The sequence below is a fragment of the Oryzias melastigma genome, linkage group LG5, assembly GCF_002922805.2.
Source record: "Oryzias melastigma strain HK-1 linkage group LG5, ASM292280v2, whole genome shotgun sequence".
Taxonomy (NCBI): Eukaryota; Metazoa; Chordata; class Actinopteri; order Beloniformes; family Adrianichthyidae; genus Oryzias; species Oryzias melastigma.
This window is the reverse complement of record NC_050516.1, coordinates 12,249,319-12,274,403: the sequence shown is the minus strand read 5'-3', so window position 1 is coordinate 12,274,403 and position 25,085 is coordinate 12,249,319. Positions and strand designations below refer to the sequence as shown.

At 38.5% G+C, this 25,085-nt stretch overlaps 3 protein-coding genes across 5 annotated transcripts in view; 2 read left to right on the top strand and 1 right to left on the bottom strand.

The window, feature by feature from the left end:
• The first annotated feature begins 1,153 nt into the window (after positions 1 to 1,153).
• Positions 1,154 to 5,008, top strand: smug1 (single-strand-selective monofunctional uracil-DNA glycosylase 1). The gene is made up of 2 exons (XM_024270397.2): positions 1,154 to 1,684; positions 4,072 to 5,008. Exons 1-2 carry the CDS (start codon positions 1,385 to 1,387, stop codon positions 4,624 to 4,626), a joined length of 855 nt encoding a protein of 284 aa, XP_024126165.1. The 5' UTR covers positions 1,154 to 1,384; the 3' UTR covers positions 4,627 to 5,008.
• A 2,150-nt stretch (positions 5,009 to 7,158) lies between these two features.
• On the top strand, positions 7,159 to 17,375 carry calcoco1b (calcium binding and coiled-coil domain 1b). 2 transcript variants are annotated; one of them, XM_024270398.2, is made up of 14 exons: positions 7,159 to 7,275; positions 7,620 to 7,816; positions 7,910 to 8,012; positions 9,889 to 10,091; positions 10,173 to 10,385; positions 10,466 to 10,614; positions 11,075 to 11,144; positions 11,214 to 11,468; positions 11,541 to 11,654; positions 11,952 to 12,047; positions 13,368 to 13,455; positions 13,541 to 13,638; positions 15,282 to 15,364; positions 17,013 to 17,375. In XM_024270398.2, the coding sequence occupies exons 2-14, from the start codon at positions 7,685 to 7,687 to the stop codon at positions 17,038 to 17,040; spliced, it is 1,632 nt and encodes a 543-aa protein (XP_024126166.1). In that variant the 5' UTR covers positions 7,159 to 7,275; positions 7,620 to 7,684; the 3' UTR covers positions 17,041 to 17,375. The 2 variants fall into 2 exon arrangements, with proteins under 2 accessions (XP_024126166.1, XP_036067765.1); XM_036211872.1 differs by having other exon boundaries at positions 13,353 to 13,455.
• LOC112145266 (retinoic acid receptor gamma-A) overlaps positions 17,373 to 25,085 on the bottom strand; it is a 42,718-nt gene continuing 35,005 nt past the window's right edge. For both annotated transcript variants that reach the window (XM_024270399.2, XM_024270400.2), the window contains 7 exons: positions 24,663 to 24,811; positions 23,395 to 23,536; positions 23,137 to 23,300; positions 22,880 to 23,056; positions 20,951 to 21,155; positions 19,685 to 19,843; positions 17,373 to 19,569 (listed from right to left, as the gene is read on the bottom strand). In XM_024270399.2, coding sequence (XP_024126167.1) covers positions 19,256 to 19,569; positions 19,685 to 19,843; positions 20,951 to 21,155; positions 22,880 to 23,056; positions 23,137 to 23,300; positions 23,395 to 23,536; positions 24,663 to 24,811 — 1,310 coding nt within the window. In that variant the 3' untranslated portion in view covers positions 17,373 to 19,255. The remainder of the gene's footprint in view (positions 19,570 to 19,684; positions 19,844 to 20,950; positions 21,156 to 22,879; positions 23,057 to 23,136; positions 23,301 to 23,394; positions 23,537 to 24,662; positions 24,812 to 25,085) is intronic.

The following is a 25,085-nucleotide window of genomic DNA, read 5'->3' as shown; positions in this document are numbered from 1 at the left end:
CTCCTCCCTCAGTTTTCTAAGATCCTGGAAAAACTTTTTAAAAATAGAGTTTGCAAATTCATCAATAAATACAATTTACTTACAGCCAGCCAGTATGGTTTTAGAGCAAACAGATCAACATCACTGGCTTTAATGGAATTAACGGAGGAAATAACTAATATGACAGCAGAGAACAAATATGCAATAGGAGTTTTCATAGATTTAAAAAGAGCATTTGATACAATAAATCATGACATTCTAATTCATAAAATGGATAAACTGGGAATGCGAGGACCAGCTTTAGAGTGGGTGAAAAGCTATTTACGAGACAGGAAACAATTTGTGAAAATGGGAGACCATAACTCAACAGTTCTGGACATGGTGTGTGGTGTCCCTCAAGGCTATATCAATGATAAAGTCAATCGGCTGGGTGGTTCAGTGGGCTAGGTGAAGGGCTGGCACTCTGGAGCCCTGGGTTCAATTCCCAGGGTTGTCCACTGATCCCCACCCAGATTGGGTCCTTAGACAAGACCCTTCACGCTGCTGCCTAACTGGGTCCCAATCGTCTCGACCACTGTAACTCCCTCCTCTTTGGCCTCCTTTACAAACCTTTCCATAAACTACAACCGTTTCAAACCTCAGCAGCTTGAATCATCACCAAACCCCCAATCCCACCAGCATCCTCTCTGCGCCTGACTGTTCCCTCAGCCCGTCTCAGCACCACAGGATGCAGAGCTGCTCCCAAACTCTGGAACTCACTTCCACCTGGGATTATAAATACAGACCGTCTTCCTGCCTTTGGACAAAACCAGAACTATCATACTCCTAAAGGGGATTTCCACCAATCATACTTAAAAAAAAGTAAAGTTTATTTGTGTTTTTTAATTGTGTTTTATTATCTTTTTGAATATTAAATAGAATAGAATAAAAATTTATTGACCCACAAAGGCGATATTATCTTGTTACTGTAGCTCTATTAGTAACAGCAGATGAATAATAAATAACTATTAATACAAGCACACATGATTAACAACAATTAATTTATTTCATTTCAATAAAACAACAAAAGATCATGCACATGTTCTTGTAACTAGGAAATGAAGGGACATAAATACGAACAATTATTTTTATTTTTTAAATATAAAGAAGGGATCAAAAAGAAATAATGAAAAAATAATTAAGAAAAGCCCGTTGTTTAGTGTTTTTTTTCGTCCAATTAATTTACCTGCAGTTGATTGCAATGACACGGGTATGCCTGTAGAGGGCGACAACAACTTCCAATGACTGTAAAGCGGCAGACGAAGAAGTACTCTTTGTTTACGATTGTTCCGTAAATTTCTGCCTTCTTATGTCTGGTTTTAGTTTGAAAAGCTGAACTTATCCTCCATTTCCTCATCTTAAAGAAATGTTAAACGACTCATCTAATGATCGGAACCAGCCCGCCTGTGAAGGTGCAGGCGGAGGTCTGCTCCTCCGTGACTCCGGTGAGGGGATCTCCTCCTCCTCCAAGTTCCTTCAGGCTGAGCTGGAGCTCAACGCCCATCTGAGAGGCCTGACCTTCAGCGAGCCTATCCGGTATATTTACAACCCGCTGGAGTACGCCTGGGACACCCACCGCTGCTACGTGGAGAAGTACTGCCGCGCCGGGCAGAGCGTCCTGTTTCTGGGCATGAATCCCGGACCGTTCGGCATGGCTCAGACCGGGGTGAGCTCCAGCATCCTCACTGCTTCAGTACCCGGTTCTGTCCACTATATATATACGTGTCTATGGTTCTTAGTGGACCTAAATCTCATGTTAAACTTTATTCACCTACTTCAAATTAAAAAAAAAAAAAAAACTATTTGCAAAACTTCAAACATTACAAAGTGAATAAATAGAAAAGGTACAAGAGTTAAACCATCAAACAAACAAATATTAATAGAGAGAGAGAGAGAGAGAGAGAGGCATGACATACCTGGGTTTTTACAGGGGCAATTACAGGTACAGGAAGATGTTACATTTTATAAAGGCATCATAAATGTTATCTGGATACAGACAGGAGATAGGATCCAATAAAACAGGGAAAAAAGGTTTAAAATGTGCAAACTTACATATTGACTTATGTACTGACTGATCTATTTATGGACATGTAATTTTGTACGAATATATGTACTTGCGTACTTATGTACTAACTGAATTTCTTACTGATTTATGTACTTACAAACTGATTGACGTACTAACGGACATACCAAAGTACTGACCAAAGTACTTACTTGCATACTTGCGGATGTACTTACGAACTGACTGAGGTACTTACAGACCTACTTGCATACTTGCAGACATATTTGCCTACTGATAGATGTACTAATCTACTTTTGGACATACTTACGGATAAACCTAAGTACTGACCGAAGTATACACATACTTGCGGATGTACTTAAAAACTGACTGAGGTACTTACAGACCTACTTGTACTTGCATACTTGCAGACATACTTGCCTACTGATGGATGTACTAATCTACTTCTGGACGTACTTACGTACTGACTGACGTACTTACGGATAAACCTAAGTACTGACCGAAGTATTCACATACTTGCAGATGTTCTTAAAAACAGACTAAAATACTTACGGGTGTAGTTGCATACTTGGGGACACACTTAGATACTGACAGAATTTTTTACATATTGACTGACGTACTTATGGACATAATTAAGTACTGACTGAAGTACTTCCATACTTTTGGACGTACTTACATACTGACTGAAGTACTTACATACTTTTGGACGTACTTACATACTGACTGAAGTACTTTCATACTTATGGACGTTCTTACGTTCTGATTGACATACTTATGGACACATATTTTAGTACTGATCGAAGTATTTACATACTTGCAGACTTTCTTACAAACTGACTGATATACTTATGGGTATTCTTACAGACTGAGGTACTTACAGGCATACTTGAGCACTGACTGAAGTACTTAAGTACTGACGAACATACTTGAGTACCTACTGAAGTATTTTAGGGCTGCCACGATTAGTCGACTAATCGACGACTAATCGACTGTTAAATAGTTGACGACTAATTTAATAGTCGATTAATCGTTACCTTATACTACATAGAGTCAGAGTGCAGTAAAAATGAAAGTATAATGTATATACTGTAAAGTATAATGGCAATATTTCAGCTACATGCTAGCTATAGCTAATTTAGGATTCTTTAGTATTTTAGGCTAATTTGGAGTTTAGCTAATATTTAAGCTACATGCTAGCAGTTTTGGCTAATTTAAGTTTTTTCCCCATTTTTTTAGGCTAATTTGGAGTTTAGCTAATATTTCAGCTGCATGCTTGCTGCTTAGGCTACTTTAGGCTTTTTTTTCAGTTTTTTTAGGCTAATTTGGCATTTAGCTAATATTTTAGCCGGCTATCAGCTTCAGCGTTTTGAGATATTAGCTTCAGCGATTTCAACCACCAACTTCAGTATGTTCTGCTATCAGCGCTAGTATCTTTAGCGGCCAAATTCAGCTAACAGCATTCACACTTGCATTATCATAGGTAATGCTATATATCTAGTTTTAGTTAGTTAAAATATAAAGATGGTTAAGATGTGTGCTTTACATCCAGTTTTCCCATGACCCGATTAGTCGACTAATCGGAAAAAATAATCGGTGATTAGTCGACTATTGAAATAATCGTTTGTGGCAACACTAAAGTATTTACATACTTGCGAACGTATGTACTTACATACTTGCTGATTGATTGATTGACTGACTGACCTACATACTTGCAGATGCACTTACATACTGACAGATGTACTTATGTACTTTTTGACGTACTTACTCACTGACTGATGTACTTACATACTTATGGGCGTTTTTATGTATTGACTGATGAACTTAAGTACTGACGAACGTACTTACTGACTGTCTGACTTAAGGTTATTTGACCTTTTCTTTTAAAGACACTTCTGCTTCTTCTGCCAAAAGTTTTGCAATTAAGCCATCAAAGCAACCTCCTTCAGCAATTATGCAATCAAACATATTTTGGCAGGAAACCCAATTGATCTAGTTTATTCATTTATGTCACGTCACGTTTTTCCTCCCTTCAGGTTCCTTTCGGTGAGGTCAGGTCCGTTGTCGATTGGCTGAAGATCACAGGAGAGGTCGGTCACCCTGACAACGAGCATCCCAAGCGGCCCATTGTGGGTCTGAGGTGCACCCAGACTGAAGTGAGCGGCGCTCGGTTCTGGGGACTCTTCAAAAAACTGTGCGTGGAACCAGACCGGTTTTTCCAACACTGCTTTGTTCACAATCTGTGTCCACTCATCTTCATGAACCACAACGGGAAGAACCTGACCCCCCCAGAGCTGCCTGCAGCCGAGCGGGACGCGCTCCTGGCCAAGTGTGACAGCGCTCTGTGTGAAATGGTGAAGGAGCTCCGCTTCTCCATGGTGATCGGTGTGGGGAGGATGGCGGAGCAGCGGGCCCGCAAGGTGCTGTCCGCCGCAGGCTTGAGCGTTCGGGTGGAGGGCATCATGCATCCATCTCCCAGAAGCCCGCAGGCCAACAAGGGCTGGGAGCAAGCTGTAAAAACCAAACTGGAAGAACTTGGAGTTCTTTCACTTCTGTGCAACACTTCAGGAGCAGAAGGTCTTCTGCAGTAACAGCTCCTGACAGACATCAATGACACTAACATTCTACAGATCTAGGTCAATGAAAACCGGTCAAGTAACGAGCTTATGGAAAAAAATGTTCAGAATGTTAGAAAGTTCCGATCAAACAAAACGAGCTACATAAGTATGTAAGTAAGAAACAGAGGAAGGTCTTCCTCCTTCAGGAGATTTGAGAATGCAGAATTCATTGTTTTATTTACCACAGCAAGTCCTCTGGTCCTGAAGCAGCCAAGCTACTCCACACCATCACACTGCCGCCGCCATATTTCTGCTAGTTTGATGTTCTTTTTTTATGATGTTATCATTTTTTTCATTGATCTTGCATATTTTTATTGATGCTGCTGGTTGTCTATCAAATCCTGCATTTTCTGAAGTGTTTTTGTTTGTTTTTGTAGTCCTGTTTGAATAATTCTCACCAGAAAAGTCAAAGCTTCAGTCTAGAAGTTTTTGGAAGCTTCTACGTGTGCCAGCCCGGTGCAATGGTTTCATTACACATGGTAGACACTCGTCTTCTAAAAAATTTGTTTTTTGGGGTTTTAAGGACACACTCCGATCAATTTTTGATTTATTTTAAAAGCATTCTCAGTGGCCTCTTACTTACAAGTATGCTGTTTTTAGTCAAAATGTAAAAAATGTGCATCATTTTCTTGGATAGTTTCTGCAAAGCGGCAGTAGTTTATTAGAAAATTGGCATTGTAGGCAACCCCGCCCCCCTTCCTGTCACCCATAACTGAGCACTTTCTGTTTACACTCTTTACCACTAGCTTACATCCCCTCACAACCCCAACTTAACATTACTGATGCAAAAAATAAGAAATGAAGAGGACCTGGTGACAGACAAGATGGCGGCTGAAAATCATTAGCCGGAAGTGGAATTTCCACAAGATTTTAGAGGAGTAGCCTCTCGTTCAGGATTAGCTTAAGATGCTTGTTGCTTACCGGCGCTAAAGTGCTTTTCTCTGCAGATCAGCTCATTCATGTATGGAGTTATGGTAGATCAAAGAGCATTGTAGGTTTGGACAGAAACACTTAGGTTTTCAAAGCTTACAACGCAAAAAAACTTACGTTAGGGTCATCGGTTATATTAATCTTTTTTGTCCAAAAACAAGAATATTTTTTCAACTAAATTGTGCGGCGGGGGATGACGATGTTCCCGCTCTTGAACCTCTTTCTGGCTAATGATTTCCAGCCGCCATCTGTTCTACCACCAGCTCCCACGCACCAAGATGTTGAAGAGTATATCTTCACCTGCTTCTGATTCACAACAATAAGATGAAAGTAGAAAAAATGCAATTTTAAGCTTAATTTTTAATCAATGTCCATCATGAGAAAAATACCATTAGAACATGTTTAAATCATGATTTTCATTGGAGTGGGTCTTTAAGTTTTTCTGCTTCAGATTTTTCCCCTCTCTGAAGAACTTTCCTCTTCTTTCTGCTCAGGTTTTGGTATTGATTTGTATTTTTTGTTTTCTGTCTCTTTTGGTGGAGTTTTAAACTTTAACTGAAGCAGGTGAAGCCTGCATCTCCGTGGATGTTAATGTGGAGTCTTTCCTGAATGAATCGTTTTGTGCACTTGAAGTCATTTTGATCTTCCAGCTTCCTGCATGACGGTTTATCACTGTTTCATGGGTTCTCCATTCAGGATATCGGCTCACACTGTGGTTCTCTAGAGCTTCAGAGCTACAGAAACATCTTTATAATCATTCCCAGACAGATACATCTGGAAATATCTAAACATTGTTGATTTTTTCTTTAGCATGTTGAGGATTTTAACTTTGTCTGGACTGTTATTTGATTTGGTTTCTTGATGAAGAAAGCCAGGAAGTAAAGGTTAGAAATGTAGAATTCAGCTTTCCAACATTCAAGTCAGAAACCAGAACAGCAGCAAACTGTTTCTCACAGAAAAGCTCCAGGTGAACTTTTTTTTGGTGTGTTTCACTCAAGAAGTTCAGCATCCCAAACTCTTTGCACACTACAGAATGATTCTGTTTGAGTCTTCATGTTACGTTTGAAACATAGGTTTTGTGTAACTTCTATACAGATTTGATGGGTTTTATAACGCAGAATCTGCTTATAAACTCTTGATTTTTAGACATTTTAAAGCTGTTTAACTTAAAGATGGAACAGAAATTCAATTATTCAGTGCTGGTTTATTGAAATGTTTTAGTTGTACTCAGATCTGTTTTTTAAAATATGGTTTGCAACAAATAAAACAGAAAAGGAAATTTTAAGTGTATATTCAAGAAATATTTCTCCATTTTTTTTACCCCCTTAATCTCTGCTTCATGAATAAATCGTTTATCTGGAGTTTGTTTTTGTCCAGTTTCTTGTCCCGCTCCTGCCCTGACCCCCCACCAAGTCTTGCAACATGCAGCAGATCCTCCAGCTGCATCTTTTCCTGGGAGTTGGAGTCTGCAGCGTGACTGTGCCGTCCATCCAACTTTGCATTGACGGACTGCATCTCCCATAAGCCTGCCCCCCCCTCGTCTGGCTCCTTTGGTCTTATTTGGGACTCCTGCTTTAGAAGATGTTGTGAAACTCTTGCACCTGACAGGGTTGCTCATCAGTATCTGCAGCTCGAGCTCTGCTCAGTCTGCTGCGCAGCTGCCTGAAGAGATTTACTTTTCTGTGGACTAAGGTGAGAGTCTGTGCTTTTATAAAATACTTACATATTTTATTAATCAAATGCATCAATGTCGTTTTTTTATTTTACGAAATAAAACAGTAAAATATAGTTTTTGTTTGATCTTTTGCTATGATTTATAAACTTTTGATTAAAAGTTAATATCTCACCACCTAAAAAAAAGATTATCTTTAAATTACGAAAGTTTTCAAGTAAATATTTGAATTGAGGATTGTTGTTGATGACTCAGAAGGTGAAGAAACGTCTTGTTTATGAAAATACTGCTGAGCCACGGGTGTGAGGATGTTGTGACCACGCTGCTGCATTCCTGAGCTGACTCTGCTATCACCTTCCGTCAGCTGTTCCCATCCCAGCAAACCTAATCCCAGAGTCCGTTCTTCGGCTGCACAACCTTCCCATCACCATGGAAAAACAGCCCGCTGTGGTGTTTCGAAATGTGGGACAAATGTACTTCCCCCAAACCCGAGTGGAGTGCCACTACAGCCTGACCTCAGGTCACCGCTGGAGCAGCAGTGACTGGATCGGGATTTTTCAGGTAGAATCCATCGTTTCAGCTCCATTCCCAACAGGAAAGAAGTCGGTATTCGTCAGATGTTTTGTATTAAAAGCGTGTTTTGTCCTAACACAGCTGGGCTGGTCTTCAGTGAAAGAGTATTACACTTACACGTGGGCTCTTGTGCCTGAAGGCTACACTGAGGGCAGCGGTGTCGACTCCTGTGCTCTCTTCCACGGTGAGGATTTGAACCCGAGTGAAGGCCAGATTTAGGAGCTTTACCTGTGACTCATCAAAACATGTCAAACATTATTGACAGTTTCTGTGGACATTCTCATTAAATTCCTCCTAATATAAAATAACCCACCGAACAATTGTTGAATTAATATATTTTATTGAGTTTATTTAACAGACACCATGTACTGGATCATTAATCAAAGAAAAGATGTTTTTATCAGACTATACTGCAGTCCACACAAAATACACAAATACAAGAATGAACAATTAGTATAAAACTATGAACTGCAATTACATAAAAGGTACATTAACTTAAAAACAAAATGCACTGTAAAAACATTTTAAAAATACTACATATTTAGTAAGGCTGATAAATTAGTGTTGTTAAAAATAATTGTTTCATTTCCATATCATTTTTTGGTAAGTTTTTGCATAATTTTAATTGATTCCACTGATTTAAAAGAGAAGGCTGATTGGCCCAGAGCAGTCCTTCTGTTAGGTTTACACTGACTTTTACATATGAACCGTGTTAATCTGATGTAAACAAAGCAAAGCTTTTGAGTGATGGAGGAGCCAGATTTGTTATTATCTTAACCCTTAAACTCAACCATACAGTGGAGCACATTAAGAAAACATGTCAAAACATTGACTGTGTTTCTCCTCCAGGGCAATAAGCAGCAGAAAAAACATGTTTCCATTCATTTAGTCCAGGTTGGGTAGTTAGGAGGCTAAATATGAAGTTTGGATCTTGTTTTCAAGGCTTTACATTTGATGTTTTGCTAGGATCAATTGGCAATCTTCTAGAAATAGAATATTTTTAAATATATATGTATTGTGCAGTCGCAATATGGTTCCAAAAATAGCAAGTAAAATATATAAATGCAAAATACCAAAAAAATGCTAAAAATGAAAAGTTTGAAGATCAAAAAGAGTAGAAAAAAGACTTAAATCATAGAGATGTTTGGATTTTACCTTTCTAAATAAAACATAATAAAAATAAATTGAAAACATAAATATTTTTATTACTCTTTAAGGAGAAAATGTAGCAAAAAAGCTCCAACAAAAGGATTCTTTCAAAATAAATTAAAAAAATACATACAATTCTAAAAGTTTCTGATTTTTTATAAGCCTCTAAAATAACAAATGTTTAATAATAGAAGACTTTTTGTAGGATTTTTACCCCCAACGCTTCTCATATAATCATACACGAGCGTTTCAAACAAATTTAAAGGTTTTTATGTCTTCAAATTAAAAGGCTGCAAGAAATAGAAAATTTATATATTGATATTTTTTCTAAGGACACAAAGAATTTGGTCCACATGTGCAGACAACAGAAGAATTACAAAAAATGTTAAATATCATTTATTATAATCTTTTACTTTAAACCTTTATTTTATTTATATTCTTTAATATTACAAATTATATTTTAAATGTTTTTTTAAAACACATGTGTATATAATCCTCTGCCAACATACATTTATTCAAATCATCCTGTTTATTTTTTTAACCCATTAAAAATAAAAACAACAAAAAATAATTCAAGCCAAAGGAGAATAAAAAGTAAAACACCTGCTTGAAAATGGGTCATTTCAGTGATTTTTTTTCGCAAGGTTTGCATGTACTCTTATTTTGAAAAGCTCATCTGCACACATCTGAATAGCACCTCAGTTAGGAGGAGATTTCAGCTGCAAACTGTTCTGACTCCTCGAAGCAATAAACAGTGTTGGGAGTATGAATGAAGTAAATGTGTGTGGGCCTATTTTAAAACAACTTTAAATACTAACCAGTTTATTGTGAATTTAATTGTTAAATTCTTCATTTCTGGTTCCATGAAGCACACCATCTCCTCAATAAACTTCTGTGTGATGTCATCACAGCGTCCTACCTGCCCAGACCTGGTACCTCGGAGTACCAGTTTGTTTACGTTGATAAGTTGGGTAAGGTGTGTGCTCGTAGCCGCCCCTTCACCTTCTGCGCTCCCAAACCTTTGGAGGAGCTGGAGACCCTGAAGGAGGAGCAAGATGAGGAAGACGGAGGAGAGGAGCTGCTGCTGGTCATCCCCAGAGCTCAGCTGCTGCAGGTTGGTAGAGACACACCTGAAACATCATTTATACCTTCACTGTCATGACTAAAAAACATTTAAATCATTTTTTTTACCCAGAGTCGGCTGGAGGAGTGTTTAAAAAAGCAAACTGGTTTGCAGCGAGCGTTGGACGTGGCCAGAAAAGAGACAGAGAACGAAAAACAAGTCAACAAAAGAGCGAGGAGCGAGTGGGAGAGGGAGAGAGAGGCGATGAAGGAGAAGATCTCTGAACTGAGAGATAATCTGAGGCACAGCTGTGAGATGCTCAGGAGGATGGAGGGCAAGCAGCAGGTGTGGAAGGTCCTGCCACTGTCAAACCAGAAAGAAATGGTTTAAAAGGATCTAATTGTCTATTTTCTCACTCACTGAAGGATGGAAAATATAATCAGGAGAACCTCACCAATGAACTGAATAAACTTGTGGCTGAAAATGCAGAAAATCAGCAGCAAATCAAAGACCTGGAGGATAAAATCCGGCTTCTGACAGACAGAGAAACGGCAGCCTGCAGTGAACTGGAAAGGCAAGAGTTTCAGGGATTTTTTCTGGAGTATACTTTTTTTTATTTTCATGGTTTAGCAAGGGGTTCAACTTATACTCAGCGGTGACTTATTTGTGATTTAAAAAAAGCCTAAATAGGCTCATATACTTGTTATTTTTCCACTAGCAATCAGTTGCCCTCTAGTGGTTGTTTCCGCTAACAACCACTAGAGGGCGTTGTTTTTTCTTTTGACAGTGCCAGAAGAAGAAGTGTCGTCCAAAACAAACATGGAGGAGAATCCGATTGTTTTCCTCTCAAATTTTGATATTTTCTCATTTGCATTGAATCATTATTATTCATGTTTTTATTTTTTAAAAGAGCGACTTATATATGGTTTTCTTCTTCTTGATTAGACGTTTTTTGCTCCTCATACTCCGGTGCGACGTATAATCCAGCGATTGAACTTTGAGCCAAACCTTAAATTTTGCGTTTTTTGCTGCAGGCTGAGAGAAAAAGTGAAGAAAATGTCCATTCAGATGAAACACGACGAGGAGAAGAGGAAGTCTCTCCAGGTAACAGCTGATGGTTGTGGGGAAAGTCATCTCCGTCACTCGGAGAGATCAGGTTTGAACTCTGATCAGGTGGAGATCGAGGCCTCTGCTGCAGAGGTGCGAGGCCTGCAGGAGCGCCTGGAGTCCAACGAGCTCGTGATCGAGAGTCAGCGCAGAGAACTGAAGGAGCTGGGCGCTCGGCAGAATCTGACCTACGCCGAGCTGCACCAAGCCCGGCTGCAGGTGGCCCAGCTCAACCTGCAGCTGTCTGAGGAGGACCTGGTCCTCAGGGAGGAGCGGGCCAACTCCGCCCTGGAGAAGGAGGCCTACAAGCATGCAGCAGAAGTGAGGATCCGGCGTGGCTCAATCTGAATCAATCTACTGTTAAACACAGTTTTCTTTGTGATTTTTCCACAGATGAATAAAAATAAGCTACAAGATCTGAGCTGTGAGCTTCAGAGGACGGAGCAGTGGCTCCAGGACGAACGGATGGACAGGGACAGCCTGGAAGCAGAGCTGCAGAGAGAGAAGGTAAGAAGGATTACTATTATTTAACACAAACAACCTCACTGCTAAATTTAGCTCCACTGCTGGAATTTGGCGTCATCGCTTACCCAGAACACATTTTGGAAACTGGAGAAAGATGCCAGAGGTCAGCAGAGTTTTTTTATTTTTATTGCTCATGTGCTGGCTGGCACTAGCAGAAGAAGCTTCCATGAACAGTGAGTAAACATTTCCTCGCATCGTCATGTGACTAGAAGAGGAGGAAAAGGAGCCGGCCGTGTCAGATGTCAGAGGGCTCTAACGGGGTGTTGCTGTCCTCCGTAGGTGCTGCTGAGTGAGGCCAGACAGGAGCTGCAGGAGGCAAAGACCAGCCTGAGGAGGATCCAGAAGGACAGGGAGGAGGAGAAACTGCAACGACAGGCAGGACATCCCAGATTCGCTCTGAAATGCAGCCACAGGGGGGCACACTCTTTAAAGTCCCACTCCAATCCTCTTTAGTTTAGTTAACTGCTCATTAATGCAATTAGTAATGCAAAGAAATGCATACAAGTGTTTAACACATTATTTCATAGTTAAAAATGCTTATTAGTCATTAACTCACACTATTAGAATTTACCGTATCATAGAGTGTTACCATAAAATATAGAATTTAATTTAAATCTTATTTTAATTTAAATATGTTTAAGCAGGGGGCTGCACGGTGGCGCAGTGGTTAGCGCTCTTGCCTCACAGAGAGAAGGCCCCGGTTCGACTCCCGGCTGGGACCCTTCTGTGTGGAGTTTGCATGTTCTCCCCGTGCATGCGTGGGTTTTCACCGAGGACTCCGGCTTCCTCCCACCGTCCAAAAACATGCTTCATAGGTTAATTGGTGACTCTGAATTGCCCCTAGGTGTGAATGTGTGTGTGATTGAGGCCCTGAGACAGACTGGCGACCTGTCCAGGGTGTACCCCGCCTTCGCCCATCAGTAGCCGGGATAGGCTCCGGCACCCCCGCGACCCCGAAAGGGACGAAGTGGTTAAGAAGATGGATGGATGGATGTTTAAGCTGGTACTCAGTACTTGAATAGTTTTTAAAATATTTACATTTCTACTCCAATAATTGTTCAAATAGTAACTTTTTACTTTTACCTGGTAATTATTTTGAAATAAAGCTGATAGTATTTGAGTACACTTTCAGGTTCTCTACCTGCATCTGCACCTTAGATTTAGAGCCTTTCCTTAATACTATTATTATTATGTGATTTAAAATATCATAGAGGATAAACTTTAACATTAAAGGATTTTACAATATATATATTCAGAAATCTAAAATGTAATATATGCTCATTTCTTTTTTCCATAAAATTATCAATTTAATGGAAAATTAAATTTTCCTTAAATAATCTAGTTTGTTTTTTAAAATGATTATTTTAGATGAAAACATTTTAAACCTTTGTGTGATTTTCACTTTATTTTCAGTAAATTATATTTATTTTTCAGGTTATTTCAGTGAGTTTTCCTTTTTCTTCCTTGCAGACTGAAGTGAGAAATAGAATATGTTCTAGTGAGTTTAGATCTACATTGATTCATGTTGTAGTTAAGTGTTTTTGTGAATCCCTGAGGTATAATTCTAACACAGCAAACCTTCATGTGTAGATGCTGGTTTGTATCTAGAATCCTGGTGTTAGAGCTAAAAGGTCATAAACTGTTTCTTTGGTTTTGACTCGATTCTTCTTAAACCTGCAGCTTTGTCCCTTGCAGGATCTGGTGAGCTACATTCATCAGTTGGAGCTCAGGCTGGGAATCGCCACTGAAACGAACGGGAGAAGTTTGGAATCCTCTGGTGACGGTGAGTAAAAAGCCTCGTAATTTTCATTTTTTGTTTTTGGGTTCATGACTCCAAAAGAAACAGTCGACTTCCCGCTCTTCCTCAGAGAGAGATGACGAGGACTCTTCTAGACCAGATTCCTACCCTGTTTCTGACCCAGAAGAGCCTCCAGCTGAAGGCAAAGGGGAGACGACTGACGCTCAGGTGTGAAATCCATCAAAGTGCAAAGGTTATGGTTGGTGTTATCAACCAACAAATTGGTGATTCTTCCACTTTTATTTATCACTAGTGTCCATAAATTCAGAATAGGTGAAATGATTTTACCAGATTAGATTATTATGAAGCCAAAACAGAAAAAAGCTGTTGTTCACCTTTCAACAGACCCAGATTTGCCCCCTTGTGGCTACATAGTTCAGCAGTGATATGAAGGGCCCACACTGGATGAAGCTCATTGCACATCCTGAGAATTAAACCCTGGCAAGGTTTAATTCTGAGATATCCATCAAAAATGCCAATTTTAATTGTAAAATTTAATTTTTCAAGCAAATTTTCCTATTTTTCTTGCATTTCAAGAACTTTGTCCAGAAAAAAGGAAAGTTTTGTGTAGAAAACTGGATCAAAGTGCCAAGTTACCATCAGTGAAATCCTCCTAAATACCAGAGAAAACAAAGTTTTGTCCAGACACATAGTTTTTTTCAATTCCAGCAATAACTACAACCCCCAGAGCCCCGCCCTTTACATTCAGTGTAACTGAAACGTCCTCTGTAGATACCAAAAGGAGTTCATTCATAGTATGCAGTGGTTGGAGATATTCAGGTTCAGAAACGATATTACTGCAGAGCTCACAACAAAAGAACCATTTTTCTTCTGATTTTAGAGTGGAGGCAGTTGGCCGTCAAATTAAATATATGGAATATTTACATATTTTCTTAAAAGATTGTTTAATAACGTATAATTCCATTAGAAGAAAAGGGATGGATCATAAAAGCTTGCTTCCTCCCCCTCAAGCAATTCATCAACCTCTATTTTACAATTATTATATTTAATGGATTAAATCCGCCGCAAGTGTTTACTATATTTATGAGTGCAAATATGAGGAATTTTTCTTTGTTTTATTGCTGAAATGTCTGGAAATAAACCAATCCATTAAAAAAAATTGAATGAGAGTTAAATTCGGAAAACACTAATTTGTTATTTGGCCTTTGATTTATTTAGACAAACAAAAAGAACATAAGAACTCAATCAATATAAAAAAAATACAGAAAAATAAAACCATGGGATGGTGTTTCATAGAAACCCAAATGGGTCACACACCTGTCAAAAAAACCAAAATTGAAATAGAAATAAAAACTACTTTTGATTGATTTTGATGTTTCAGGCTGATAAATTTCAGTGTCTTTACAATATTGAAGACTTTATGGGAATAAAAAGGACATTTGAGTTTTCTTTAAACTTCATTTGATTATTGGCTCTTCTTTAACACCATCGTTAGAGTATCTTCTTCCCTGAATCCTATCCTGCACTAAGACTGTAGTTCTGAATATGAATCCTGCAGCGGACAGTTGATCCACAGAGATTCGTTTCAGCAGGATCTGCTCAGCCTGTGACCACATTAAAATGCAGATGCTGTGAGGAGCCCTTCAAGGTTCTTGGAACAGAATTCCTGCAAATTATTTGAGAGAAAACAGGAAAATGGATGAACAGATATAAAAAAAATATCAGGTTTTACCATCAGTATTACATCCATACAACAAAAATACATTCTACTAGTATTTTATGTTTTATTTTGAAAAGCCGCCTGTGCAGATTCTCTCCAGCTCACCTCTCACTTCTGTCTGTTAAATCAGGAAGAGAAGAAGCAGAGCTGTGAAGCTGGAGCTGCTGGAGAGCAGCACCTGATCCCACCTGAACTCCTCAACCCCGTCCTGAGGTGACGAGTCTGCTCCTGTTTCCTGTCCCTCAGCTGCCCGACTCCTAATGTCACGATTTATTCATTCTCTAACGGCACTTTTAGAAAAAAGAAAACTCCAAGAAATGAAACAAATAACTCAGAATTAGATATCCTTGGATTTTTGAAGTTTTGAAGAAATCAGTGTAACCCTAGAACACTTTCTCTATAAAAAAGTTACACCATCACTTTTGCTGGTTAATTTTTTTTCCTGATATAGTATACCTAATAAAAAGTATTTGTTATAAAAAATAGATCAAAAATATTAGAGTAGCTTTCTTTTATTTTTAACTGTGGTTTATGGAAGAAAATGGAAAATATAAGCACAGGAAGATCCTAAAAACATGCTTGAAAATGACTGAAAATTTTGGAATTTGAGAAGAAAAAATGCCTTAAAAAAAAAAAAGTGATACTGGAGACTTGGTCTTTGGTCCATCCATTCCTGGGAGACGTATGACTTTACAGGACCCATGACGCTCAGAAAAATGCAATATATTGGGAATCATGGAAATACTTTTGCTCAGGTGAAAATCACCCGGCGATAGTGTTCTATAGAGTTAAACACTTCTAAAAATAGTTTTTTATCAGTCTTCCAAAGTGGATTATCAAATAAAATAAATTTACGCAGTTCTAAATAGTGTTTTATTTTATTGTATTTATTTAATCTTTTTCCAACCAGAAAGGCCCCAATTAGATTAAAATCATCTCTAGTATTTTATGCCAAGAGGCAGCACATTCTAAAACAGCAATACAATTACTTTGCATTCAAATTTCAATAATTTGAACTATTTAGTGTGCTGTATTTCAGCAAAAGAGCCTTGTTTCCAATCAGGGTTAAAAAACCTTTTAAATATCTGTTTTGAAGGAGCTAGTGTACTGAAGACTGGGATGCTTGTTTTAGATGTAGCTTTAATTTGAAATAAGAAGAAAAGGCGCTTGGCTGCAATCCCAGCAGAATTCACTTCAAACAGAGTTAAAGATAAATCCCTGTAACTTGTAGCATCCCAGCTGGTGGCTTTATTTAGTTCATCTTAAGTACAAAACCTTGTTTAAAGTTCCACTGGAGAAGTGTATAACTAAAAAAAACAATCAGCCAAATTGACTGAGAAAAACTTGAAAACAACCATTACAGTGATAGCGGTTATATATTTGAACAGGTAATAAATAATATTTAAATGTGTCAGTTCATTTCCTGGTTTATTTCTATACTTATCCAATTAAACTTAAAGAAATATCTCTTTTTATAATAAGAGAACAAAAAAATGTGTAGTTTTAATATGTAGGAGTAGCTTCTATTGCTCACCTTTTCTTTTAATTAATGTGTCACAGCCATTTATCAGTTATTATTCTTCTTATTTTAGTGGATATTAGTGCTATTTTTAACTAAAAGAGTTTTTGTTTTTTCTAAATGTATTTTTATGAAGATATCTTTTATCTGGCCATCCTCTTATTTTTTCTTACTGTTTTGCTCTTAAAATTGTAAAAATATAAATTTAAGTCTTTTCAGGACAGGAACAAGGCCTTAGACACATAGAAAAAGTCTGACAGATCTTTTCTGGGGCTTTAATCTGGAGTTCAGACAATTAAAAAAGAAAATAGATTTGTAAACTTGCATCTTTTTCCTTTGCAGTGAGCTCGCTGATGCCCCCATGTGGTAAAACGAGGAAGAGCGGATGGACAGCACTACTTGGGTTCTGCAGACTCTGAGCCTCACTTCATTTTTGAGCTTTTTTCCTCATAAGTTTGATGTTCGCTTTAATTTTTAAACTTATTTTGTTATATTTAAGATCAAGTAGCACATTTTCACTTTAAGAGGCGGACTCAAGCGTCTACCTGCAGAGATTTGTTTGAATTTGTGGCCCAAAGTTGACACAAGAGAGTTTTTCTAGAGCTATTTTATCCTTTAAGTCTGTTAAATATGAGTGTGAATCTTCAAGTGTGTTTCTGCAACATTTGTTAGAACAAAAATAAAAAAAATATGACTACAAACAAATGTTTTATATAATTTATCAGAAATCCTGAACAATGAATTTCTGCACACATTTTTGTGCAATGAAAGAAAAAAAACAATTTGGATTTAGAACAAAGGACACCTTTATCAGGATACAAGAAACAACACAAAACATATATGCAAAAAATAAGCAAAACCGCTTTAACTTACAACGATTGAGAAACTAGATCAGCTGTGGGAGTTTCAGACCGATCAGAGTTGAATTCTGAAGACTCACGACGCGTTTGAATCCCTGAACATGAAGAAAAAGCTAACTTAAACGCTTACAAAATGTAACTTAAAGAAAATATGTGAAATAAGGAGATGCATCCAGCTTCAGCCTCATAAAAAATTGCATTTGCTAAACACAAAATCATTGTATTTACATAAAAAAAGGATCTTTGGTCTTCTCTTTATGTTGCGTGTGAAGTTGAAACATTGGTTAAAAAGCTTTTTTATTGCACCAACTCAAATCTGGTAAAAAAAAAAAAAAAAAATTGCATAAAGAAAAAGATTTTTCCAAAAAAATCTGACTCATTTGACATATTGGGAAGACAAAAAATGACGAGGAAACATTTCAATTGTTCAATTCAATCGTTTGCAACCCCTTAACACTTGAGGCGTCATCGGTGACGTTCAAACACAAAATCTTTAACATACTGTAACTTTTCAACTGGTAACACAATCATTTTTATTACAATCAACGTCATTCCAGCAGATTGTGAAGGAGAAAAGCGGCGTTGATTGTGTAAAAAATGTAAAAAAATTACAGTAAATCAAAGAACATAAACACTGAAGCGCCGCCGTTAAAGGGTTAACTGAGGCGGAAGAGGAGGAGGGTTGTAACGTTTTTCTTCCATAGCTACAAAATCCCAATAAATAAAAAACATTTAGTCAATTTCTGTCTTTAAATTCGCCGAAAATGACCCAAAAATGACCCAAAAATCAATAGTAAAATAAAAGTGCAACATTTACTGTAATGTTTCTATAAACTGATTCATTTTGAATGAGGATCTGTTTAGCACACTTATAGACCATCTTAGTGAATTGTAAAAGCTTTAGAAATTTAGAAAATATTCACATTTTCTCATAAATTTCCAGTCGTAAAAAGCCTAATTTGCGCAAGAAAATGTTCTCGTTTGTGAATCTGGTTATAAAAGAACTTATTGTTTGTTTCTACCTGCTGATGGCCACTTCCTGTGAGTTTGCATTAATTAAAACCGTCTGTGCTTTAGTAGACACACACACAAACCTGAGGATTGTTTGGATTTTAGTTTTAGTCTTGAGAGCAGCTACCAAAGAGAAACCTTCTCTGCTCCAAGCAGGTGAGGTTAACCTGAGTAGCAGCTCCTCTCTTTTACTCCAGGAGATCAGATTATAATCAGGATTTTGTCATTTTTCGCTAATCTGAGTCTCCCTGATATTTTGTCTGAAACTGCGTTTCTGCCCAAAAAACGTAGAAATGTTTCATAAACACAACAAACATACACAAGAGTAAGAGTCTACATGCTTAGAAAATATGAAAAAACTAAGTTGCATAACTAAGAAGAAGTACATTTGGAGAATGTTTATGGCACATGGACATGTCAGAGTTCACATGCATTCATATCAATTTTATACAAAGCATAGCCCTTAATGTAAAGCAAAGCAGTGCATCTTTAGTTTGTCTCTGGAAACACTGAAAAATGGTATAAAAACAGTTGGGGGCTCAACGTTTCTTTAAGGCTGCCCTCATCCATCCACTGAAATGCAGGGATTTACTTTGAATCTTTAGTTCCTAACCTGGATTCAAGTCTCTATGTACAGGTCGATAAAAACATCGTTTAGGTCGTCAGGAACCTAAATCTGTCATTTTTTGGGAGATGAGTCTGAGCTCTGGTGTCTCACTGCGTTTTCCCTGTCGCCACCTTCTTCTGCGCGCTCGCCGCCGCCACCCCCCACTGCTCTCCATCACTGTCTGCCCCGCGTTCTCGCTCCTCGTCCCAATAGTCATCGTCTTCCTCCTCCTCCTCGAACGCAGACTCGTAGGTGGGCTTCTCCTCCTGCTTGATGGCGGGAACGGCGGGCGGAGGAGCGGCGGCGCTGTCGCTGGAGTCGCTGCTGTCCTCGAAGACGTCCGGGTTCTCCAGCATCTCCCTGATGAGCGGCGGCATGGGGCCCGGGATCTCCATCTTCAGGGTTATGGCTCTTTCTGCACCTGCAGGGAAAGGGACAGTCATGTGAGGATGAGGAGAAGGATCTTCACCAGGACTCATCAGGAAAAGTTTCTTTTCCTCTCTGGTTACATTTTAAATAACTAAAAGGAGAAGGACCTTTGGTGCTGATTCCTCTGAGGTCTGTGACCTTCATCAGCATGCGGGGAAACATGTGAGGTTTGTTTGGGCGTCTGCGGCGCGTGTAGATCTTCAGGGCCTCCAACAGAGGCTCCTGCAGCTTGTCCACCTTTTCAGGCTCTTCCAGGTCCATTCGATCTGAGATGATAATAAAACGATTTATACAAATTCACAAGAGAAAAATGGCATAATTCCGACGAGAGTCATGACTACCTAAATCAATGTTCAGATTTTTTATGAATGGAAAACTTGGTCACTTCTTATCTCTGGAGTGGAAATGAAAGTTCTTAGTATGTCATGCCTTAAGAAATGACAAATCTAAAATAAAGAAATAAAATTGAAACAAATGTTAAAAATAAATGAATAAAGAAATAAAATTGAAATAAAAAAGTGAAAAAATAATAGAAAACAACAAACAATTAAATTAAAATGGTTTAAATAGATGAAAAATAAAATAAACACAAAAAATAATTAAATTAAAATAAAACAAGTTAAAAAATAAATAAATGAATTAAACAAATTACAAATAAAATTAAAACAAAATGTTAAAATAAATAAATAACAACAATAAAAAATGTAAAAAATGATAAAAAATAAATAACTTATAAAGTACAAAGTATAAAATAAAATTATTATAAAAAAATGTTAAATAAATACATAATTAAAAAATGAAATGAAATTAAAATAAAAATGTAATTAAATGAACAAACAAATAAGTAACAACTTTGTTTAATGTTTTCTTCAAGTTAAAGATGAAAAATGTGTTTTTAACATGTAAGATTTTCTGATGATGGAGGACATATAGATAAAGAAGATTAAAATTAAAACAGCATTTTTAATTATTTCAGTATTTAAATTGTTGTGAATCAGGAGCAGGTGGAAAAGAGTTATGTTTGAAAAAGAGCTTATTTGTGATTTAGATGGTTCCACCCACACCTGCAAATTTCTAATGAACTCCTGCCACTCTGCTGAAACTATGTTCTAGAAAACGACAAAGTTTTCAAAACTTTGGCTAAAAATGGCACAATCTTAATTGAAAGACCACTGGGAACACTTTTAAAATAGATAAAAGATGATCAGAGCGGAACTTTAAACAGTTTTTATTAATTCATAAGATTAAGAAAAGGTGGGCGTTCCATCACTGTCAAATTTCGGAGATGAGACTGTCCTGTTTGACATCACAGAGTTCAAACTCCATAAACCAGTTCCCTACCACTAGAGGGAAAGAATCATCCAGACGGTTACCTCCACAGATGAGGCAGATTGCGCTGAGCAGCCCTGTCTCTGTGTCGTCCATTTCCAGAGGCAGCAGCTGGCCGGCGAAGGCGAACACCAGATCTGTGAGAGGGCCGAAGCCGGCGTTGTGCATCTGGGTTCTGTTGAGGGTCAGGCCATCGGAGAAGGTCATGGTGTCTTGCTCTGGAGTGTAGCGAGTGCATATCCTCAACATCTGAGGAAAAGGGAAGGCAGGGGGATGAGAACTTAGAATAAGAGCGGGAGGCTATGCAGCACAGAAAGGTGAACTTTAAAGACCCACTCTAGTGAAAATAGTGTTTCTAACAAGTTCTTGTAGCATTTTACTCATGATGGAGGACATATATAAAGAAATATAAGCTTAAATTAGAGAACTTCTTTATTCAAATGATTGTGAATCAGGAGTAGCTTGTAGAAAAAGCTTGTAGGTGTGACGTAGAAGCTGCTAAGACTAGCCACAAGCTCCGTGCTCCGCTCCATTCCGATGCACCCACTTGCAGACAAGTATATGTACCGTATTTTCCAGAGTATAACTCGCAAGACCAAAAAATGTCAAATTCAGAGGAAGAAAAACATTTCTAAGTTGCTCTGGAATATAAGTTGCACTTTTGGGAGAAAAGTCTGACGTTTCAGAATAAATCTGCCAAGCCCAGCGTAGCTAAAAATAAATAAATAAATACAAGAATACTAATCTACTAAATTATCAAAGTTTAAGCGGAAAACAATCAGATCCTCTTCCATGTTTGTTTTGGACGACACTTCTTCTGCCGCTGTTAGCAGCGATTACTTATTCCCAGATGCAGCGCCCTCTGGTGGTTGTTAGAGGAAACAACCGCCAAAGGACTACTGATGTTTACTGGGAAGATAACAAATATATTAGCCTATTTATGTCTTCAAAAAAACACACACACACACAAATAAGTTGCTCTTGAGTATAAGTCGCACCCCTGGCTAAACTATGAAAAAACCTGCGACTTATACTATATACGGTACATCTTGTTTTCTTCGACTTAAAACTGTTCGGTTGGATAGTTCCAGTATTGCTCACCATTTTTGTTGCATTGCTAATAGGTGTGTTTGAGATCATGCAGGTGGACGCAGCGCTGCACAGATCGCCTGGATTGCAGTGCATGTTGGGTAGTTTTGACTCAGACGTCACTTGTCAATCATTGTGAAAATATTGTGACAAAGAGGCGGGTGCAAGGCGCCTACCCAGGAGGGTGCCGCTGGAAATCTGGTGCTGCGCTGGCTGCAAGCTGCCTTGGTGACTACAAAACAATGCATCGTGGGAAACGGTGTCCTTGTACTTCGATGTGATTCTGATCAGAAATGACTGGGGCTAAATTAAGGAAATCTGCCCATTTTGTAACTCTTTCTGGGAAGTAGTGAATCACTAATGAGAAACTGAACAAGATTTCAAATAATCTTTGGTTTTATGTGTTATTGTTGCATTTAAAAGTTAACTATAATTTCAATTTCTTTGGACCAGTTAACCCAGCAGCTATTTTTCATCTGTAATCTGCAGACATGTGTTGAATATTATTATAAAAAACATAGTAGTAAAGTTCATACTAAGGGGGAGAGGCATATTATAATTCAACGGAATGTTAAGGACAACCCCGACTTCCTGTTCTCGTTCAGTCCCGCTCTCAGCCTTCATCTCTGCGCCTTTTCCCGCCCCCGCCTGGTCTTGCCGACGATGCAGGCGAGGCACAAGTCATCTCAAACGCACCTAATGTTAGGTTGGGGATGAAAGGAGCTAGTGGGAGAGAAATGGATGATGGGAAATGAGGGCAGGCTTACTCCATGCCAACATTTTTGCCCACAACTTAGTGATGAACTCAGAAGAAACTATGTCCTAGAAAATGACAGTTTTTTTATGTTGCCTAAAAGATGATACTTTAAAGGTGGGCTTTTTACCAGAATGTCCAGGCAGGCAGATTTCAGGAGAGTGATCTGGTCCGCGATGGTGAGCGTAGTGAAGCCCGGTAGCCGCTTGGCAAACTCCACGATCTTTATGATGCATTTGGTGGAGAGTTCACTAAACTTATCCCAAAGGCCCAAGTCCAGCTGGACTCTGTGCTCTGCACTGGAATTCTGGGAAAAAAAGGAAATAGATTCATCTGTCTGACTCTCTGTGTGTCTGTGAGCTAATTGAAGAAATTCTAAAAACTCACTGTGGTGTATTTTCCTAGTTGGCACAGAGACGGGAAGGTTTCTTGATGGGCTTTGCTGACTTTGTTAACCAGCTCCTCCAGCTCTCCACTGAGCTCGTAGTTCTCTGGCAGCACGATCTCCTCCTTCACATCCTTCTTCTTCTTGTTTCTGTCATTACGCACCGCTGTCGGCAAAAGCAAAAAAAAATCATCCATTTCTGCTTTCTATAAATACCCAAAAGTGATTAATAGGACTTTGTTGATGTGAGGATCCCTGACCTTCTTTGGACATGCCGACCTCAAAGCACTTCTGCAGCCGACAGTACTGACAGCGGTTACGAGTCACTTTGTTGATCTGGCAGTTCTTGTCTCGGTGGCACGTATAGACCATGTTCTTCTGGATGCTGCGCCGGAAAAAACCCTGCAGCAAGAAAAACAGAAAAAAATTTGATCAACTTTAGACCAAAAGAAACGATCCACTGAGAGGATTTCAGGGGTTTGAACCCAAAAAATTGAAACAAGAATTTCTAATTTGAACACCATAGCTCCAGTGTTTATGTTCTTTGATTTACTGTAACTTTTCAACCGTTAACACGATCAACCTCATTCCAGTAGATTGTGAAGGAGAAAAGCGGCTCGGCTAACATTTCTCATCATTTATTGTTGCTAAGCTAATGTTAGCTTGGGCCTGTGAGGGGCTATAAGCTAGAGGGAGAGAGTGTAAACAAAGGAATGCTGGGAAATTAGCTGAGGCAAACAGTCCTGCCTACAACCCAAAAGTGAATTTAATGAGCTCCAGCTGCACTGAAGAAAAAATGTCTTAAAAAAACAACAAAACCTTTTTTATTTTAGCTAAAAACTGTATAATCATAATTAAAATAACACTAGAAACGATTTTACAATAGAAAAAATGTAGAATTTCACAATCCTCCTGTGATTGGATGATCCTGGAGAAAATAAAAGGAGATGTGATGCAAATTCTGCAACCATCTTCCAGCTTTGAACGGCTCTTGAACATTTTCATTAATTTCAAACAAAGAGGAGCATGAAAAAAAACTTTGATAATATATGCTATGATAAAGTCAGAAATAGTGTTATATCTACTCACATATCTACATGATTTATTGTCATTTAATGAGTCTTAATAATCTGTGTTAGTGTGGTATAATTATCTGGTTATAAGTTATGAACCACATAATGATAATTCATGAGCCGGGGTGGGATTATATAAGTTCGCTTCCTCCTGCTCCCTTTTTCAAACAATCTGTCATTTGATGTCTAGTTATCCTGTGTTTGACACGTCTTAATGGATGTGAACTTCTGTTGATTGATTATATTGCACATGCATTATTCCCTCTTGATTGCTTGAAATAAACCATTTCTGATCTAATCTAATTTAGAAGGCTTGAGATGTGATTTAGGTGTAAGAACTCACAGAGTTTGTGCACAAAAGCTGGACTGCTGCACATCTGTCCAGCTCCAGAACAACCTTTTACTACCCGATTTGCCTCCGTCTCTCTGAAACAACTTCAGGCGGTTCTGTTTACCTTGCAGCCTTCGCAGGAGCTCACTCCGTAGTGATAACCAGATGACTTGTCCTGGCACACAAAGCAGGGCTTGTAGACCCGGGGAGGAGGAGGAGGAGAGGGAGAGCTGGGCACCATCTCCTCTGAACTGGTGCTCTGCGTCTCCACCGCTGCAGAAGAAGAATTACATATTAGAACATCTTGTTTGGATTAATGCTCTTTGAAATCATGATGAAAGCTAATGCAGCAACTGATTAGGAGTGAATGGTCAACAAACAACCCCCAGCCCCATGCGGGCCACCCCATGCAGCCAGAAGGGCAACAAGCTCAAAGGCAGACATTTTTAAGAGAAAAAGAGGGGGGGGGTGATTGACAGGTACTTAAAAGAGACACAATTAGCTGATGGCCAGATGGCCCCGCTGATAAAATGCTGATTGGCAGCTG

Excerpts from the sequence above, each read along its gene's own strand:
- smug1 (XM_024270397.2), top strand. The coding sequence starts at position 1,385 with ATGTTAAACGACTCATCTAATGATCGGAACCAGCCCGCCTGTGAAGGT. Across the intron at positions 1,685-4,071 it reads TCGGCATGGCTCAGACCGGG|GTTCCTTTCGGTGAGGTCAG; the intron begins GTGAGCTCCAGC and ends TCCTCCCTTCAG.
- calcoco1b (XM_036211872.1), top strand. The coding sequence starts at position 7,685 with ATGGAAAAACAGCCCGCTGTGGTGTTTCGAAATGTGGGACAAATGTAC. Across the intron at positions 11,655-11,951 it reads CAGAGCTGCAGAGAGAGAAG|GTGCTGCTGAGTGAGGCCAG; the intron begins GTAAGAAGGATT and ends TGTCCTCCGTAG. Across the intron at positions 12,048-13,352 it reads AGGAGAAACTGCAACGACAG|CTTTGTCCCTTGCAGGATCT; the intron begins GCAGGACATCCC and ends TTAAACCTGCAG.